This window comes from Catharus ustulatus, chromosome 3, assembly GCF_009819885.2.
Source record: "Catharus ustulatus isolate bCatUst1 chromosome 3, bCatUst1.pri.v2, whole genome shotgun sequence".
NCBI lineage: Eukaryota > Metazoa > Chordata > Aves > Passeriformes > Turdidae > Catharus > Catharus ustulatus.
The window spans coordinates 46,295,048-46,312,964 of record NC_046223.1 but is presented as its reverse complement, the minus strand read 5'-3'; the positions used below and the strand labels follow the sequence as shown (position 1 = coordinate 46,312,964).

The 17,917-nt window shown below is 37.9% G+C and overlaps 1 protein-coding gene across 1 annotated transcript in view; it reads left to right on the top strand.

Annotated features, from left to right (window-relative positions):
• ARID4B (AT-rich interaction domain 4B) overlaps positions 1 to 17,917 on the top strand; it is a 91,870-nt gene that overhangs the window by 226 nt on the left and 73,727 nt on the right. The window contains exon 2 of the mRNA XM_033054992.1: positions 1,024 to 1,085. Coding sequence (XP_032910883.1) covers positions 1,080 to 1,085 — 6 coding nt within the window. The 5' untranslated portion in view covers positions 1,024 to 1,079. The remainder of the gene's footprint in view (positions 1 to 1,023; positions 1,086 to 17,917) is intronic.

Genomic DNA, 17,917 nt, shown 5'->3' with positions numbered 1-17,917 from the left:
CGCGGGCCGGGCGTGCGGCGGCGAGGGAGGGAGGGGGGCGCTTGTTTTTCTCCTGGTAGCGAGACTGCGGCGGGACTCGCCGATGCTTCTTCTTCCCCCCCACCCCAAACACCCAGTGGCGGGCCGGGGGGAGGGACCGGCGGCTTCTCCTCCAGCCCCTCTGCCGGGAGGGACGGAGCCCCCTCCTCCACACTCACACAGACACACGCTCCGTGTCCCCGCCGAGCAGGTCGGGCCCCTTTCTCCCCGCCCCCCTCCCTTCCTCCCTCCCCGTCCCCGCTCCCTTCTTTTCTTCTTCTTCTTCCTTTTCTTCCCCTCCTCCGCCGCCTCCTGCCTGCCCTCCCTCCCCCCGCCCGGACCCGCTGCGCCGAGCCGGGGAGTTGCGGCTGTTGCTGCTGAAACTCCTGCGGCGGAGTCAGCGCTTTCCTTTATTTAGGGGGGGAGACGGAGGGAGGAGGAGCCGCCGCGATCCGGAGCCGCAGCCCCTACAAAAGCGTGTGTGTGTGTGTCGGGGGTGGGGGGACCGCTCCCGACACCCCGCTCCCCCGCCGCGTACACGGGCACTCTTCCTCGTACAATGGAGGAACAGCCTCCCTCCCTCTCTATCTCCTCCTCTCCTCTCTCCCTCTCCCCGCGGTGAAGCGAGGACGGGGGGTGTTGTCTGCGCTGGGACCCCCGCGGGTGCCCTCCCGCCGCTCGGTGCCCGGGGAGGGGGCGCAGCGCCCCGGGGAGGCGGCCGGGGCGCCTCCCCCCTCCCGCGGCAGCCGGGGGTGGGTTGTTGTTGTGGCAAGTTTCTCCTCCTCTGACAGAAATGGCGTCAGTGGCGGCGAGTGTAGGGGAAGCCGCGGCGTGTGGGAGCCGGGGGGGGAAACAGCGGCCGAGGCAAGAGAGAAGGGGGGATCCGGGAAAGGAAAGGGGGAGTTTCGGGAGGAGCCCAGCGCCCCCACCCGCTCCTTGGCTCCCCTCCCCCCGCCCGGTGCGAGCGGCTGGTGCGGTGCCTTAGCGCTTTGTTTTAAATTCCAGGTCCAGCCTCGGCCGCTCAGCCACGATCGAGGCTTTTACCGCAGCCTGAGCTCATCATGAAGGTAAAACACTCGCTCGTGTGCCTGGGAGGGGAAAGGAGGGGAGGGTTGCACGGAGAAATGCTGTCCTATCTTGTCAGTCCATCTGTCCCGACCCCGGTGCGAGGCTCGGTACTGGTGCAGATCCAGACTGCGGGCAGCTTCGCCCCCACTGCCGTGTTTCGGTGCCTTGACTCGTTTGCTGATCGTGGGGCGGGCTTTGCTCCGCCGCGTTATGCTGGGGGAAGCTGTAAGTTCCTCGAGCAGGGGCTGTTCTCCTTCAGAAACATTGTTTGTAGGAGAATAAGGACATGGCTGCCTGGGCTGAGCTTGCTTCATGGAGGAGCAGGGCACAGTCACCCTTCTCGAGAAAGTAACGTTGTGGGGAAATGCTGGCTTTACAACATTGTTTACTTGAATAGAGGGTAGATTTACTTACTTTCTATTCGTCAATAGGACTTTTGTTGAATGAATAGTCTTGATGTGATCGGGAAGGATGCATGTAAGAGATTCTCTGCAGTGAAATGATTGCTGTAAGGTGCGGAAAGATTTTCAAACAGGTTCTAATTTTTCTCTCGGTGCTGTGTAGTATTCATGTGCCTCACTGTCATGCATTCTTCTTCTCTTAGACCTTTCTAGACTATTTATGTTTGGTATATTATGCAAGCTTTATAGAAAAAAGATTGTTTTGGTGGAATAGAATGATTTCTTCGTGTGTGGCTAAGAACTGTGTACCTAAAAGTAGTTTTTAGCAACTGCGTCTGTTAGGGGCTTTTTGTACCATTTTGCTGATGTGTGTCACTCAAACTGCCGTTTATGTTACCATCAACCCCTGTGTAATTCAGCTCCCGGTCCTGCTGCGCAGCAGTAAATCTCTTTTCAAAATACTGTAAATCTTACAAAAAACTATTTTTACAAACCTGTGATGCATCATTTGTTTGGTATTTGTTAAGAAAAAGGAGTGGTATGTGGGTTCTTCCACTATCAGAGTTTTTGCCTAGTGTCTGTGAATGAGTATTATGTAAAACATGTGCCCAATACTATATTCACTGCTGGAAATGGTAAATGTAATAGTCTCTTAATTTCTAGATTGATCTGAGTTGCTGAGCAGTGAAGTCTTTCCATATAGCTGTTAAAGATTTAGCATGGTTTTTTTTTACTTTGGCAACTTTATGACATTATATTTTAAAATCATGTTTTAATGATTTTTCTTTAGCAAGTGCTAAGATCTAAAATACTGCACATGTCTGTCTTATTAAAAGTAAACTATTTATGAATTTACAACAACAGGCTGCTGAAGTTGTATGATAGGGAGCTTTCCAAATGTGGCTCATTGCCTGGTGGGGTACTGGAGATGGAAGCAAGATAAATAGGAGGCAGTGTAGGGAGCTTTTTTCCCCAGAAGGAAAAAAACACTTATTTAAATGACAGTTAAATTTACGTACGTTTCTAATATTCTTTTTCAATGTAAACAAATTCTACAGTTACCATAGAGATTAGGTTCAGATACTGTGGTTTTAGAGCCATATTAATATGTAGATAGACAGTCGGGAGCGTGAGGAGGTCAGATCACAAGTAGAACGCAAAGAGTTCTGTGAAATAGCGATATAGATCCACTTCAGACTGAATTGAATGCATAACAGATGATTAAATTTAGAGTAACAAATACAAAAACCTGTTAATAGACCCGTACTTTTTTAAAATACCCTCACAGCTTACTTACTCTTCAGTAAGGTTTGTGCTAGTATTGCATGATTATTTTTAAAGTTGGGATGAATTCTGTCAGTGTTCAGGTGTTAAGTTTAAGTCTGTAATTTTTGCAATTTGTATGTGTGTGTAGTGCTGAACTTACGTATGCTTGAGATAACTCCAGTACTTTATTTACTGTGCCCTGTAGTGTTAAGGGAGGTTAATCTGTAAGTCATTACTGTGAAGCTTTAGTTATTACAGGGAAACTTTTAACAGAATTATGGTTCCAAAGAAATTTCTGAGATTCAACAACCTAACAGATTATAGGAGTGATACAGTGGATCAGCCCTTCTGGCTGTCTTAAATTTGTAGTTTATAAGTTAAGATTACAAGGATACAGTATAGTCCAATGAGCAGCAGTAAGGGAGGATGCTTAAGAGAATTATTAGCTTTCTGTTTATATCACTTCAAGGTAACATTGACTATATTAGATCAAGATGATGTTTAAATATGGCTGTATATTTCTGTGCATTTATTTTTTAAGTTATCCAAAGACTGTGCCTCAAGGACACTTCAGCATATAGAGGATTTAATGCTTTAAGATCTAGTCTTGCTTAGAGTCTGCTGACTGCAGACTTGCTTCTGACTGCATGATTGAGGCCTGTGTTTTGATTTATGCCTTGGTCATTCTTTCGAGTACGGATGGTTGTGGATTCTGGTGCACAGAGCCTTAGAACTGGATTCCTTGTCCGTATGTTTGTCTCTTTACATGAATTTGAACAGCTCATTTAGCTTTACTGACTCCTTTCCCCCACCTGTGTGGTATGGATAAAATGCTGGTCTTTCTTTGTAAAACACAGTGAGGTATATTTAGGAACGGCACCAACAATTGTATTTACACAAAACTGTAAGTCACTTGTGTTCTTGCGTTTCGCAATGCTTTGACACAAGAGAGGTATGCTGCCTGCTAAGAGATTAGCAAAGCTGTTGGTATAATTGTTCTCCTTGGTAATAACGCAACTTAATCCAAGAAAATAAAGTCCTTCCTATAAACTAGTAACTTTAGCCTATGAAGTAGTCTTCCCATGGACTGCAAAGACCACTTTAAAACAGATTTGAAATACGTCTTACGAGAAGTGTTCAGGTCTTAACAGAATTACGTTTTTTATTGTGATGTTCTACTAAATCAGGCTTTTTCCTGTGTTGATTGACCTCTGATAGTTAATATAGTTGTGTAGATAATGGCTAGGATTGCTTGCACGTTGTGAAGTTTTTTTTTGTATAAGACCTTTTTTGCATTAAGTATGTGTCAGAAGAATGTTGAATCTGTTTGATGATTTAAAAACTAATTGCATGCCATCAAATTACTACTTACTAAGTAGGTAGCAATACATGTAAAATCATTGTTATAGAGTGCTTTTTTTAGCTCCAAAATGAGGAAATAAACTCCATGAAAGCAAAGTGTCTGCTTTTAAAGAGAGAAATAAACACAGGCTTGGTTTCACCAATGATTTGTACTAAGAACTGTTGCAAATGCTCGTGAGATTTTTAATATCGTGGCATTTGTTTGTTACATAAATATGTGAATGAAGGTAATATACCATCCATAGTTAGAAAGTTCGCTGTCGAGTGGGGATCAAAAGAGTAGATGTGTCAGAAGCTAGAGCAATGCTCTATGAATTAAGAGATCCAAAATGATTGTTTAAATGTTCTAATACTATTTGCAAGTTAATGTTTTTCCTTCTGTAAAGTACAAACTATTTAGTGGTTGTTGATACTTCTCTGGGTGCTTGCTCAAAATTGCCACACTAACAAATTCAGAAAGCCATGCCTATGGTTTATGGTAGAATTTTTTGTTTTGGTTTGGTTTTAATTCATCCTGAATTTACATTTTTGTTTCAGTAGTCTTTTTCAGAGGTCTAGTGACCTCTCCAGCTACCCAGAGAGATCACTGGTACACGCTGATGCTGTAGCTGCTTTCCCTTAATGTGTGCCAGACCATTGCTCATATTCTCTGCTGGTATGGCTGAAAGCAAAATATCTAGTAAACTTTTCAGCCACTAATTTCCAACTTTGAGCACAAGTCAGTTGAAAATCCCATTGGTCTTATGCAGGCTGGAAACCAGTCATGGAATGTAGTGACCTTTCACTTTCTGGTTAACTATTTGAATTACAGCAGAAATGGAGATTTTGTAAAGGAAGAGTACCGTTAGAATAGTTTTTGTGATGGAGGCAGGAGAAAACAGGTAAGTCTTAAGAGGTGGTTTTCCCCTAAAACTTGTTTTTACATTGTGAAAAACAATTTTCTTAAATTCTTTCCTGATGTTCCTGTTTGAACAAGTGATCAGACGCAGTTATTGACTTCCTCATGCTTGCATAATTACGTAGAAAGGAAAGCAAACACCACTTGCACCAAGCAATTACAAGTCATGTTGGAATAATCTATGCTATTTTGTAATTGTTTATTTGCACTTTTTAAATACTAGTCCTTGTATATTTTACAGTGGCTAAACTGTAAGCATGGAAGTCTTGGACTCAAATCTGCATGGGTAGTATGTGGCTGTTGAACAGTTGTATTGGTTTATAAGGGCTCCAAGTTAATTAGACCACATAGTGGAAAAAAGGCTGTCTTAGACTGAGAAGACTGAAGTTGTAATAAACTGTGAGCATTAGTACAGTTAAGTTTCCTGTATTATTATCTTCAAAGTTGGTGAAGGATTTTTGGATCAATGCTCTCACAGCAGCATAACTATTGTATGAGCATACTGTCTAAGAGAAATGTTAGTAGGCAGAATAATGAATGTGCATATCTTCACTGGAACACTTTGGGATGGTTATTCAGTTCACTTTGTAATCCAAAACAAGTGTTGTATACATGTAGAGCAAAAGCATGCTGTGATACACATTGCATGACTGTTTTCAAAGAAATTCTGCATTGTAGTTGAAAAGCCCTTTGAAACAAAATGCAAAGGTTTTGAGATATTAAGCTTTACAATCACTGTCAAATACTTAATGTGAATGCTTTTCTGATTGAGTAAACTGAAAAAATAGTGCTAACTTTGAGAAAGGTGGAAATGATACTGTTGTCACAAATCAGTTTCAAATCTTTTGGTTAATCCTACTGATACACACATTTTCCTTAGAAACATATGCTTTTATAATAGGCCAAAGAATAAAAGGGAGTTTGAGATGTCCTCAATGAAAAAGGTAACGAATTTTACAGAAAAATCTAGAGCTTAACTTTATTTGGCACCCTAACGTGATACAGCTGTCCAAATGCTCGATTATTTATCAGTTCATACTTACTTGAAAGTAGTTAACCCACTTTCTGTTCACTACCTGTTGTGAAGTGCAACAGTTGGACTCTGCATTTCTACTTAATAGGCCCTTCAGCTGTTTTTACTGAAATGTGCAAAGCTGAAAACCGTGGATCATGAACTGTTTCTGCCTTAAATGTGACTCAGGTCACAATTGGGAAATGTTGGGAAGTCAGGTATTGTGGCTGCTTGCTTTTTAATTGATGTGCTTTGGTAAAAAAATACAATTTTTTGCCTTTTCCACTTACCACTTAGTGTTGTCCAGTTACTGTGCTTGCTGTCACTTGCTGGATATGTGCTTGGATATGTGCATGGAATGGATTTTAAAGTCTTCTAGAAGACTTCAAAAGGTCTCCAGGGAACTGAGAAAAATTGTTTAGCCCTATACTCAAACTAAATGTTAGTGATTTAATATGTGTTACAATAATTATTTGAAAAGGTTTTGATGGAAAGTCATAAATCTGAGTAGTTGGGTTTTTTGTTCTTTTCTCTGTTAACATGGGGTGACCAGATGAGGGGATATTTCGGGGAATTCAAGTAAGGAAAAGACAGCAAACCACTTTGATATTCAATACTTGACAAGACATCTATTTTCCTTCTGAAGATTAGTTTGAACCAGGGGAGAAATTCAATAAAGAGAGCGCTATTGTATTTTTTTTTTTTTTTTTTTTTTTTGCTTGGCAGACTATAAAGCAGTCATGACCTGTTTAGCAAGAAGTGTTTGTAAGCAAGCTCTGAAAGCCAGTTGTGAGAATGTCAGAGCAGGGTGGTGGAGGGTGTTGCTGAGTTACCTTTAGAAAACTGGGTGGGATGAGCCAGCTGCTTTATGTGCGACCACTGTGTGGCAGTGACTTCCTGAGTGAGTATCTATTAATTAATTGAAAGTGGAGTATTATTTTGGGGGTTCCTGAACCTGTCTTCACTATGAAGAAAATTGTGCTGAACTATGAAAAGACATTTTCCTTATGGTGAGCAAAAGCAGTAGGAAAAGGCATCACTCCAGTTAACATGGAATTACTTGCTCCCATTGCTGTTGTCTTTGAGCCTGTATTTGCTCTAGAGTGAAGATGGTAGTCAGTACACCAAAGAGAAGACTTAGCATCCAGAACTCCCAGGTTATGTAGTCTTTGATTGTGACTTTCGCAGATCCCCTTAAGGAGTAACTAGAGACAGCATTCATTAGTTGTCATTTAAGCTAAGTGTGAATGCAGACATCTGTAGAGCTTTGTTGCAGAGCAGATCATCCAGGTTGGACTGATGTGAATAACGCAGTTCTTGGGTAGAGAAGTTTGCTGTTGTTTCTGTCTAATCTGTTGGTTTGTCCACCAACAACCTGTAGCAAAGAATTTTGTTTCATAAGTAGTTTGTCGAGTTAAGGTTGTACGGTCACGGAAGAAAGCAGTCTTGTCTCCTTCCACTCTTGGCTGTTTATTCTCATTGTCTTCTGTGCTAGCAGTCCATTTGTGTGGTGCCAGAGTACACGGAACTAAGCTGAAGTTAACAACAATCAGATACATATACTCTACAATTGGAGACTGTTCCTGTCCTGACTGATGCCTGGCAGAGGAAAAAAAGACACAAAAGCAGAAGTACACCAAGATTGATTAGGACTGGTTTAAACTGCGTGTGAACACACATCCTTCCCCATCCCTCTGCCAAGTTAGCAGTTTAAAGTCATTAGGCTAAACATTTTGTAAACTCTGTACAGGTGAAATTGCCATAGAAGGTTTTTTGTGCTTGCTTACTACCTAGAACACCAGACTTCTTTGCGTGTTTGAAGTCCATGTTTTCTAGAAGATGTTGAGTGAAAAGATTTAATTGAATTTTTGGGGGTATCAGTTGAATTGATTTTATTAATTCCTTACCAGACAATTGATTAATTGTCTGGAAAGTAATGAATAAAATTTAATTTTCAATATGATAAACATGGATTTAAAAAAATTGAGAGGTCTTAAAGAAGAGATGATATCTGATGAAAAACCTCATTTTTTTTAAAGGAGGCCAGTATAAGCTTTGCTTTTCCTCCTCCTTCAAGTTCTTATTCAGTATTTGGAAAGAGTACCATTAGTAACAGTTATGTCATTTTCTACTTAAATTACAGTAACAGTTGGTATTATAATTTTCTGTGGAAATATTATTATAAATACTAGATTTCTATCCTGTAAAGGTGACAATCTCTATTTGCCTATAATACCTTTTGACAAAAGGTACTTACACCAATGGGTGGAAGATGTAAGCAATTGTGCTAACTTTATTCCAAATTAAATAGGAAATTATAATCTGGGGAGAGATTACATCACTCTTTGATAAGGAAATTGAGGGGAGTAGAAGTCAAACTTTCAAATTTTTTTTTATGTGTTAAGAAGGCCTATATATTTATAGGTAGACAAATGGAGACTTGGTGGCAGTTGGGTGTTAATACCAGTTGGAGATGGTAGAGTGACGTGTGTGACATTTTCTGCTTATTACCACAAACTTAATGCAGATATTTGGATGATATGTTATCTTCCTTTCTAAGAACTGGTGTTCTAGCTGGGCTTTTATCTGTGATCTTTCCCTTTTCCCTCTTAAGTGTCCTTCTAATTTGGTATTCCTCATCGTTTAAGACAATCCTTCTAAATGGGATTTGGGAAATGGGATTTGACTTCAGCAAAATTCAGATCCAAATGTATCTGATGCAAGGTTTCAGCTAGTAATAAATAATGTAGTAGGGAGTAATTTGTTTTTTCACGTTCTCCTCTGATCTGAAAAAAAATGTTTTCGTTTGTGGCAGGGCAACCTGATCCACTGTGATAATTTTTTTTTTCCTTCCTATTTTCAGCTGTTCTCTCAGCAGCAGATTGCAAGCGCTAAATCTCATTTGTGCATTTAAAATAGTTCACTTTGTGTTTTCTTAAAAATAAATGTGGAATACATTCTTCTAAGATTTCAAAGAATACTTTAAATTAATTTGAAATGGTGGAAGAGACTTTCCAATATCCTTTATGAGTATTTAAGTGAAAGAGAGTTAAGTTAATCTTTTTGTTAATGCTGTGACACTTAGGTTGGCATAACTTCGTTTCCTGGGAGAAATAATAAGGGATTGAGACATTTTTTAAAATGAGTACATGTTATACCAGCATTTCAGAATTCAAGAATTTGTAATGGAAAATGAGTTTTCACTTTTTAACTTATTTTACTGCTCTGCTTATTGAAAGATAGATGTTGCTGTAATATTAAATGAATGTTTCTTCCAATTACATTACTAAACTTAGAAATAAAATATATATGCTTTTTAATCTTTGTGCTTCCATAAATTTAAATGCATTTTTTAAAACGGAGCAATAATTTCATAAATTTCCACTTCAGTTTCTTTAGAAGGTTGTCCTGCTAGATGAGCATCAAGGGAGATAGTGAAATACTTAAGTGTAAGTAAGACTGCAGTACTGTTTGAAAATTAGCATTTGATATGTACCAATACCTTGCTACCTGGAACAGAGACAAAAATGGAGATGATAATTCAACTTCGAGTAATCTCCATTTTCTAAATGCAGATTCATTCTGAGGTGCTCTTCCAGAACTTTACAATGACAATGCACATACCTTTACAACGTAGAACATGATTTGGGTAATCGTGTGGTATCTTTGTCTTCTTTGCAGAATTTGCTGCCTGTTTTCCTGCAATGTTGGACAATTTAAAAGACATTAAATTTTGGATTCATTCCTTTACTCACGGACTACTAGTGCTGTTTTTACATTCTTAAAGTTCAAGTAGTACAAAAGATTGTGTCACTTGATGACATACTGTATTGGATACATGGACTGAAACCTGCAAAGTCACTCTTCAAATATATTCTGATATTCTTGATCCATTTTAGAATTGGACTGTCAAGGCTCCTGTCAAGTGTGTTCCCTGGAATAATTTAACATGAAGTTCCAGAAAGTATTAGTATGTATTAGATGCCTGTCGACACTAATTCAGTTTTTCTTTGCTAGTAGCTCTTTGGCTGTTGAGCTAATATTCTGATTTCATTTTACTTTGCCTGATGCAAGCCAAAATGTTGGATTGATAAGGTAAACATATTTCATTTTATTTAAAAAAAAATCATCTTCTATTTAATACATTGTACATTTTAAAAAATACATATTTCTATGTACACCTGCCAGTGTAGGGTGAATTAGGTTTTTAGATGCAAGTAAAGTGAATAAGCTACTTTTGTTACAATATAGAATGTAAAACAAATACTTCTTTGGTGACAGCATAATAATAATAACAATAAGTAAGAGAGAGGTGTATGGCCTGCTATGACAGACCTCTTCACTGGTGCTGTATGTGGCATTGGTAATATTTGGAGGGCAACTTAAGTGGTAGTAGGTCAACTTTAAATTAGTGAAATGCTTTTATTCTTGGCTCAAGTAGCACTGATTTCAGTTCAGTAAAATTGTACTTGCTCTTTTTTGCACTAAAATAGAGAGTAGTCTTCCTTTTTGTCACTGTAGTAACTTGCTATGCAACAGCACTTACTTTAACATTTGAAATGGTGTCATGAAATCCTAATTATGGTCTGACAATACATATTAAACATAACATTCATTATATGGAATAAAAATGATCCATGATACTTAAGCTGGCCTTATCAAGTTTCTCTAGTTATGTGTATTGTACTTATTTAGTTGGAGTTTTGAGGAAACAAATGATCTTTTAAGATCTTCATATAAATATATATATATATATTTAAGCAAACAAACAAAATCCCCAAAGGAAATGGTAAATTTCCTTCCAAGGTACTTGATTCCAGACAAATCCAGATACAGTTCCAGAACTTTGCTATCTTACTGCCGTAGCTGGATATTCTTACTATGTTTGCTCAGAATTGAACTTGGGGAACAAGATCCAAACCACTGCAATACTTGAATGCGATGTGCAGACAGGACTTGTGTTTACAAAAAACCTCCTTAGTCTTAAAGGAGCTGCACCATCTTTACTTTTTTTTTCTTTTTTTCTGGCAGTTTCTCTTCCAACAGCTTTTGTGTGCGCTGAAACAACATTCCAGCCAAGTAGTACGTGGGCACATCAGTTGCTTAGTAAGACCAGTGTGAATGCTTTAACTAGGTATTCCTCTTCTAGCAGGGTGAGGCACAGCATTTCTGTGAAAATAAATATTACATTGGGCTGATTTGTCATACACTAGTACTGGAAGATTAGTTTTATCCTTTAAGCCATATATTTCAGAATTTCTCTTAAATTCTCTTTCTAGGCTCAGGGAAAAGAACATTGATCATAAATATATAATTAATTGGAATTTAATTGGCTTATGAAGTTGATACTGTAACCTGCTGATTTGATGGAGACACTGATATTTTATTGAGAAGGATTGTGAAACTCCTGCATTGTGTTTTGGAACTGAAAACCTCTTGAGGTGCCTCTTGTTCAACTTTTGAGAACAGAACAAGGTTTCATGTGGAAAGTAACAGTAGAATTGTTGACATACAAAAGACTATCAAGTAAAACTTAAGGTAGACTTTTTTGCTTTCACTTGAGTAATCCTAAATGTTCCTTTTGAAAAGAGGCTAAAAAAATGAAGGTTTTAGTATAAGAGGCTTAAAGACTTTTAAGAAAAAAACTGGGCTTTACATAATAGCTTCAGCACACTTGAAAGCAGTGAACAGACTCTTACACTACCTCTGCAACTTCAGAAATTTTATTCTCTGTTCTTTTATATGTTGAAGAGTTTTATGGAATCTGAGCAAGGATCTTTCTTTAAATAGTCACTCCCTGGAAATGGCTGCCATTAGTCACAGGCTAAGCCAGCTGAAGATGTTTTGGAAACAGGTGCAGCAATGACTAGCCAAAGAAAGTGAAGTAGTCTGGGTGAATAAATTGGATAAAAGGTACGAAACAAGTAGTTTAGTTTCTTTAATTCCTAGAAGTCTGAAAGGTAACCTAGCTGAATACTAACTATTTGTATATTGTTCTTATTCCCTATATTACTCTAGTGGCACTTATACTTTCTGTATAGCATGCATCTAAAGTATGCCTTCATAATTATGCAGCACTTCATTAGTCTCCTCCAAACTTATCTTCAGCTGGGTATTTGTTTTCTTAATATCTGTTTTATTTTTAATGCTTGCAGGCTTCGTTGGCTATGGGTATTTTCTGATGGAAAAGTAGAACTTATTTCAACAGAAAAATCTTGCGTCACTGTTCTGAATAGTTGCCACATTGGCTACATTTTGCCTTTTCCCCCCAAACTTCCCTTCACAAAGTTAAATACTCAACTCTTACATATACGTACTGAATTCTTATTCTGCAAGATGAATGCTGGTGAAAGTGGAATGGATATACAGATAAGTTGTTGGTTTTTTTCAACTTGGAGAATGAGGGAAGGATTTACAATTTATTTAATAGTTTGAGGAACTGCCCATTGGAAAGAAATGTGTATTGTGGAAAATAATGTTTATATTTTTCTGGAAGAGGGTTACATTAGTGAAAATCAAGTTTATTCAATGGTAGTAGTCTGCTTATGAGCATGGTTATAATTTACTGCAGTCCTCCTTGGCAAATTATTTGTCGTACTAATTTCTTTGCTGTCCCAGCTAACCAATGTCCAGCTTAGTTAAGACGTCTGTATTCTGCAAGGATGTGTGTATTCTACCTGACAGCAGTGTCCCAGTAGGTGCTGGTAAGAAACATGAGATTTAACAGAAAATAATGTGGTGGTTTTTTCTTTCAGACACAGATAATTGGTCATGTGATTATAATTGGTTATGTAGTTAAAATCTTAACCAATCTGCTCTTCTTGACTGGAAGCTGTCTGTACTCTTAACCGATTATTTTACTCCAGCGGCAGACCAAACCTAATTTTGTTTTGTGCTGCTTAGCTGCTTCTACATAGTGTGTGTATAGTAATGCTAATACCTGTCTTTAACCTTATTTGTGTCTTGTCTCTCATTGTCTTTAGCATAGTGCCATGGGTTCTGTAGCCTGTTTCTAAGGAGATTTGAAGATACAATTAAGCAATCTTGTTTTTAATAGTCCTGTTCATTATTCAGGGACCTATAGCGTCATTAGAATATTAGGGGGAAATCAGAACACTGAAAAACTTTGGATAATGCAACTCTTCTTATGTAGTTTTATTCATTTGCATATATATAGTCACCTTTTTCTTTGCACATGCAATAGTTGCAGTCACTTTAAATTTTTATGGGAGATTTTTTTCTCCTTTTCTTTTTTTTTTTTTTTTTTTTTTACTGGGAGAGGAAACTGAAGAACTTTTTACTATTTTGAAAGGTGTAATACCTTTCCATAAAGATAGATCTCCATATTTCCGTAAAAGAAAGATAGTGTGGAGATAGATATTTGTATTGCAGTATAATTTACTGGCAGTTCAAAGATTGTAAGAAAATAGAAAGATTGTTAGAAAATAGAGTCTCCGTATGGACTCAGGCTGAAGCACTATTGATACTTTGCTTGCATGTAGTAATTGTATGCTATTTGTACCTTAGTAAATGTAATGTAAAATAATTTTTTATTAGGAAGTAAAATCTTCACAGAAAGTTCAGACAGAAAAATGAATATTTGATAAATGTAGAAGGGGGGTGAGAGGGAACCAAGGGGAATTATTATCATCAGGACACTGAACTATATATCTAGAATATATCATCAAAGAGGCCAGGATAAGAGATATACCTGTCAAGGGTAATTTTTACTTCCAAAAATTTATGTGGTGAAGGTAATAATGATCAAGTTTACACTTACTTATATACACACACGAACACATACGTATATATTTTAATGTCTAGAAATTACTTACAGTTCTTTAAAAGGTTCAATTTATTGGCCAGCTTGCCTTTGAATTTCATTACAATTATCTCTATTAGATGTTTCAAATACGTAATTGTGGCATAGGGAATTCCAGGAAAGCCAAATATAAGGGCTTACTGTTTTTAAGCCAAAAATATTGCACTCTTCATGTACTAGTTGTTTTACCCAATTGAGATGTGTTTTGTTAGCTCTTGTGTAATGTTTCCCTTGGAGACTCAAGCATAGTAACAGCATAGCAAGTTAGTGGTGAGGAATAAATGGCTAGGTTAGACCAGGAGTGAAGATCTGTCAAAGTGTTCCAAAGAAGGATTCGCTTAACGCTAAAACCTAAGGAAAAGTGTAGGGATTAGTGCATATCTAGTTGAAGTCAAATGTTGTTGAAATCCAAAACAAGTGAAAAATACTTTTAGTTTGACTAGTTTGCAAAATGAGAGTCTTAAAAGTTATTGTTGGCACTGAGCTAGAAAGGAGGACAAGACTGTTCGTATGTGCATGCTAAATCTCCTGAAGCCAGTGGAGAAATTTGAGGATGTTTTTTAAGAGCAAGTCACTGGAAAGAGAGGCGAGCCTAGTTTGCCTGTTCTAAATTGCATCTTCAGTTTCTGTTATTTGTGTTTGTATTTTAGTGAATCTGAGCCTTGCACTTTGTCTGAGATGAAAACAACCTGTTTGGAAAAGCCAGGAGAAAAACAAAGGCAAATTGGTAAAGAGAATAGGAGTTTTTTCTGTAGGTAGGGTATCTTTGTGCTACATGCTATTAATTTAATGTAGTCTGAAATGGAGATTTAGATGGCTATATCTCCACCAAGTCTGAATTTATCAGAAGAAACTGGATGCCAGACGTGTAATCGAATGAAATTATCTTTGCAGTGATATTGACCCTTCCTTCGGCTGATGTTTTTAATTGCAATGTCAGCCTCTGTGAAGGGGGAGAAAGTCTGCATATTCATATTCCTGTAACTGCAGTGCTTCCATGTGCTCTGTCAAACACTGGGTTAGATCCACACAAGACCATGAGAGGACTGAAAGAATGTTTTCTCACATTTTGATCTCTTTGCCAGTGTGGTGTAACCTGAAACAGGTTTTCTGGGTTCAGGTGTGCTCTGGTGTCTGTTATTGCTGTTAAACCTAATGGAGTTGCCCTGTGCAAGGCAGTGACTTGTGAGCAGTCTTGCTTGTCCAACTGTATGGCTCTGGTTAATTTTCTTGTTCTACTGTAGATCTCTGCTCCTTGAAGGACTTTTAAAGACTGCCTCAGCACTAGTCATCATCTTGGTACAAGGTACCTGTAGTCCTGTCCCATTAAATATTGCATTTTTCAGGAAAGTCAAACCAAGCAGTTATTTTTGACAGGAATGATCCCATTTATAAATTGAATTAAGCCAAGTGGTAAATTCTGAAGTTTTTGAAATTAATATTGAAATTAGTTCTTAGTTTACAGTTTGACTTCTTATTTTACAAAAACAAATTATTAAAAAATTGTTTTGTGATCTAATGGTAATGGTACTTTGCTAGTTCTCTATAAAAATTTTAAGTTAGAGCATTCCTAGGGAATGCTCAGTTAAATCACTAATACCTGCTTTTTTTGCAAATAATGTGTGCTGGATGTAAAAATCAATATAAACTGTTTTTTTGAGTGCTATCCAATAGATTAGAGACTTTGAATACAAACTTATTTGACCTTGCATATACTCCAGTGCTGAAGTGCTTTCAGCCAGTTTAAAGCCACTTCACGGTTTTAGTGGAGATGTTTGACCAAAAGCTGGTTGTTTGACACCCAGATCATTTGAAGAAGAGACAGCTTGACTATCAAGTTATTAAAGAAAAAAAACCGTAGCACAGTAAATGTCATCTTTCCCATCCAGCTAAGGGCCTCCTACATTCAATTTTTTGAATTTGGGAAAAAAAAAAAATCAGGTAAATATAGAAAATTCTATCAAACACCCACAGGAAAAGAAGAGAATTATTTTCTAAGTTTTGAAATTTCTGTGGTTTTTTTGCAAGAACCTTAAAAGTTCTAAATTATTGTGGAGTACTACCTCATCTTGTAGTTTGAGGCAGGCTACCAGTTTGCCTGTTGATTTATCCACTCCTACTTTGTTAATGCTGCTGTGTGATCTTGCAGTGAAATGATACAACGTACTAATGTGAAAGAATAGCACTTCAGTGAAAGGGACAGAAACAAGTGAATTGGTGAGGTGAAGCACTTTAGCCCTTAATCCAAGGTGTATCAGAACATCCAAAATGAAGGATGAACACGGAGAGCAATTGTCATTCATCCGGATTTGAGTTTGGAGGGCTCAGGCTTTCCCCTTTTACACTTGTGAGTTGTTAATTTAACTCACAAAAGAAGTATGAAAGAACACACCATCTGTTTCAACTGCTGGTGGTGAGCATCTAGCAGTACACATCTCCCCCCACCTTTCCTAGTTTCAGAAATTAAGAACTACTGTTGGCAGTAGGTAGTATGTGTCACTGACTTTGATTATTTAAACCCATTTTACTGGATTCATTTTTGATCACTACATTTTTTTGTTGTTGTTTTCTGCAGGTAGACAGAGGTTTTAGAATATTAATCTTAGCATTCCTGGCTCTTTCAGAGGAGTGAATAGATTCAACCCCTTTTACTGGACTGATTTTTAACTTTGCATAATGATGAAAATTCCATCCTGATGATTATTCAAAGCGACAAGGAAAAACCAAATAAATGAGTGTGACTTGCATTTAGAATAGTTCTGTTTGATTAGATTTCTACCATAAAAAAATCTACATACTTTTTGCACCAGTTAGGTTTTAAAGCACTTAGATTTTTAGAAGTTTCCTGTCAGTTTTGTAGCAGTCAGGCTGTTTTGCTTCTTGCCACTTGTAAGCTCATAATTCTACACAAAACTTCCATATTTTGATTTTTATACAGGTAGTTGTGTATTTTGGTTGCAAATACAGCAGAAACTCTGTTAGTAATTTCTCACTTAAAAATAAGATTTTTTTTTTTCTTTAGTAGTCCCCATTTTTCTTCCAATCCTGAATTTAGCTAAAGGGCCTATTCCACCTGTTCCTTTGCAGAGATAAAGCATTATGACTATTGCCATTTCAGAAATCTAATAAGCAACTGCATTAAATACAAACTATGTTACCAGGTTTTTTGTAAGCACTAAGAAAAATGCATTATGAAATTCTAATCCATTATAATGAGATGTCTTTGAGGCTAAAAACCCCACAGCTGTAATAGCCACAAGATTGCAGGATTTCAGAGCAATGAATATAAGTACAAGGCAAGGCAGCCAGCTTTGGCCTACGTAATTTGTTGAGAGGAAGTGGGGACTGTCTGCAACAGTTGAGCTTTTAAAACTAAAAAAGTGAACAGATTGCGATTGTTGCTGAGTGGAGTTGTGTACAGAGTATTTTTAAAATTAGTGTTATGGTAAGTAAGTTGAGCTCTAACCAGAGATGAAATTGTGTGCATACTTCCTGTCTGTCTGAGACATCGCACAAGTGCCTGGGGGTGGCAAAATGAGTTTTGACATACATCAGCACAAATCAGAAGTGGTAAAGCTGGTATTTCTTTGACTGAGTGGTTTTCCTGATGAATTTTACAGGCTGTTTTGTGTTTGGGGCAATTCACAGAATCTTGAAAAGCACAGGTAACTGTTTAGAAGACTTCCCCTTCTGTAGCTGCCTTTTATCAAAATACTTTGTTTTAACTGTGGGAGTTCCTTGTTGATTCAGAATTTGAGTGTGAATACCTATAGCTATATTAGGCTTAATTTGAGCTGCTACCTCAAAAGCTGCTTGATCATCCTTTTAATGTCTGTTTAGTAAGATGTTGATTTAAAGATTCGAAGTGACTGAATATTCTAATCGATCTTATGATCTCTTCAAGCCAACTAGTTACGCAGCATATTAACATCCTTTTTTTAACCTTAAAATCTCTGTTCATCCTGAAGCTATGAATGCCATAGACTACAAGATTAAAGGTCCCTGCAATATTGCATTTTTTCTTTGCAATGAAAGAGCACTCGAGTCTGACACTATGGGCCAAATCCAGT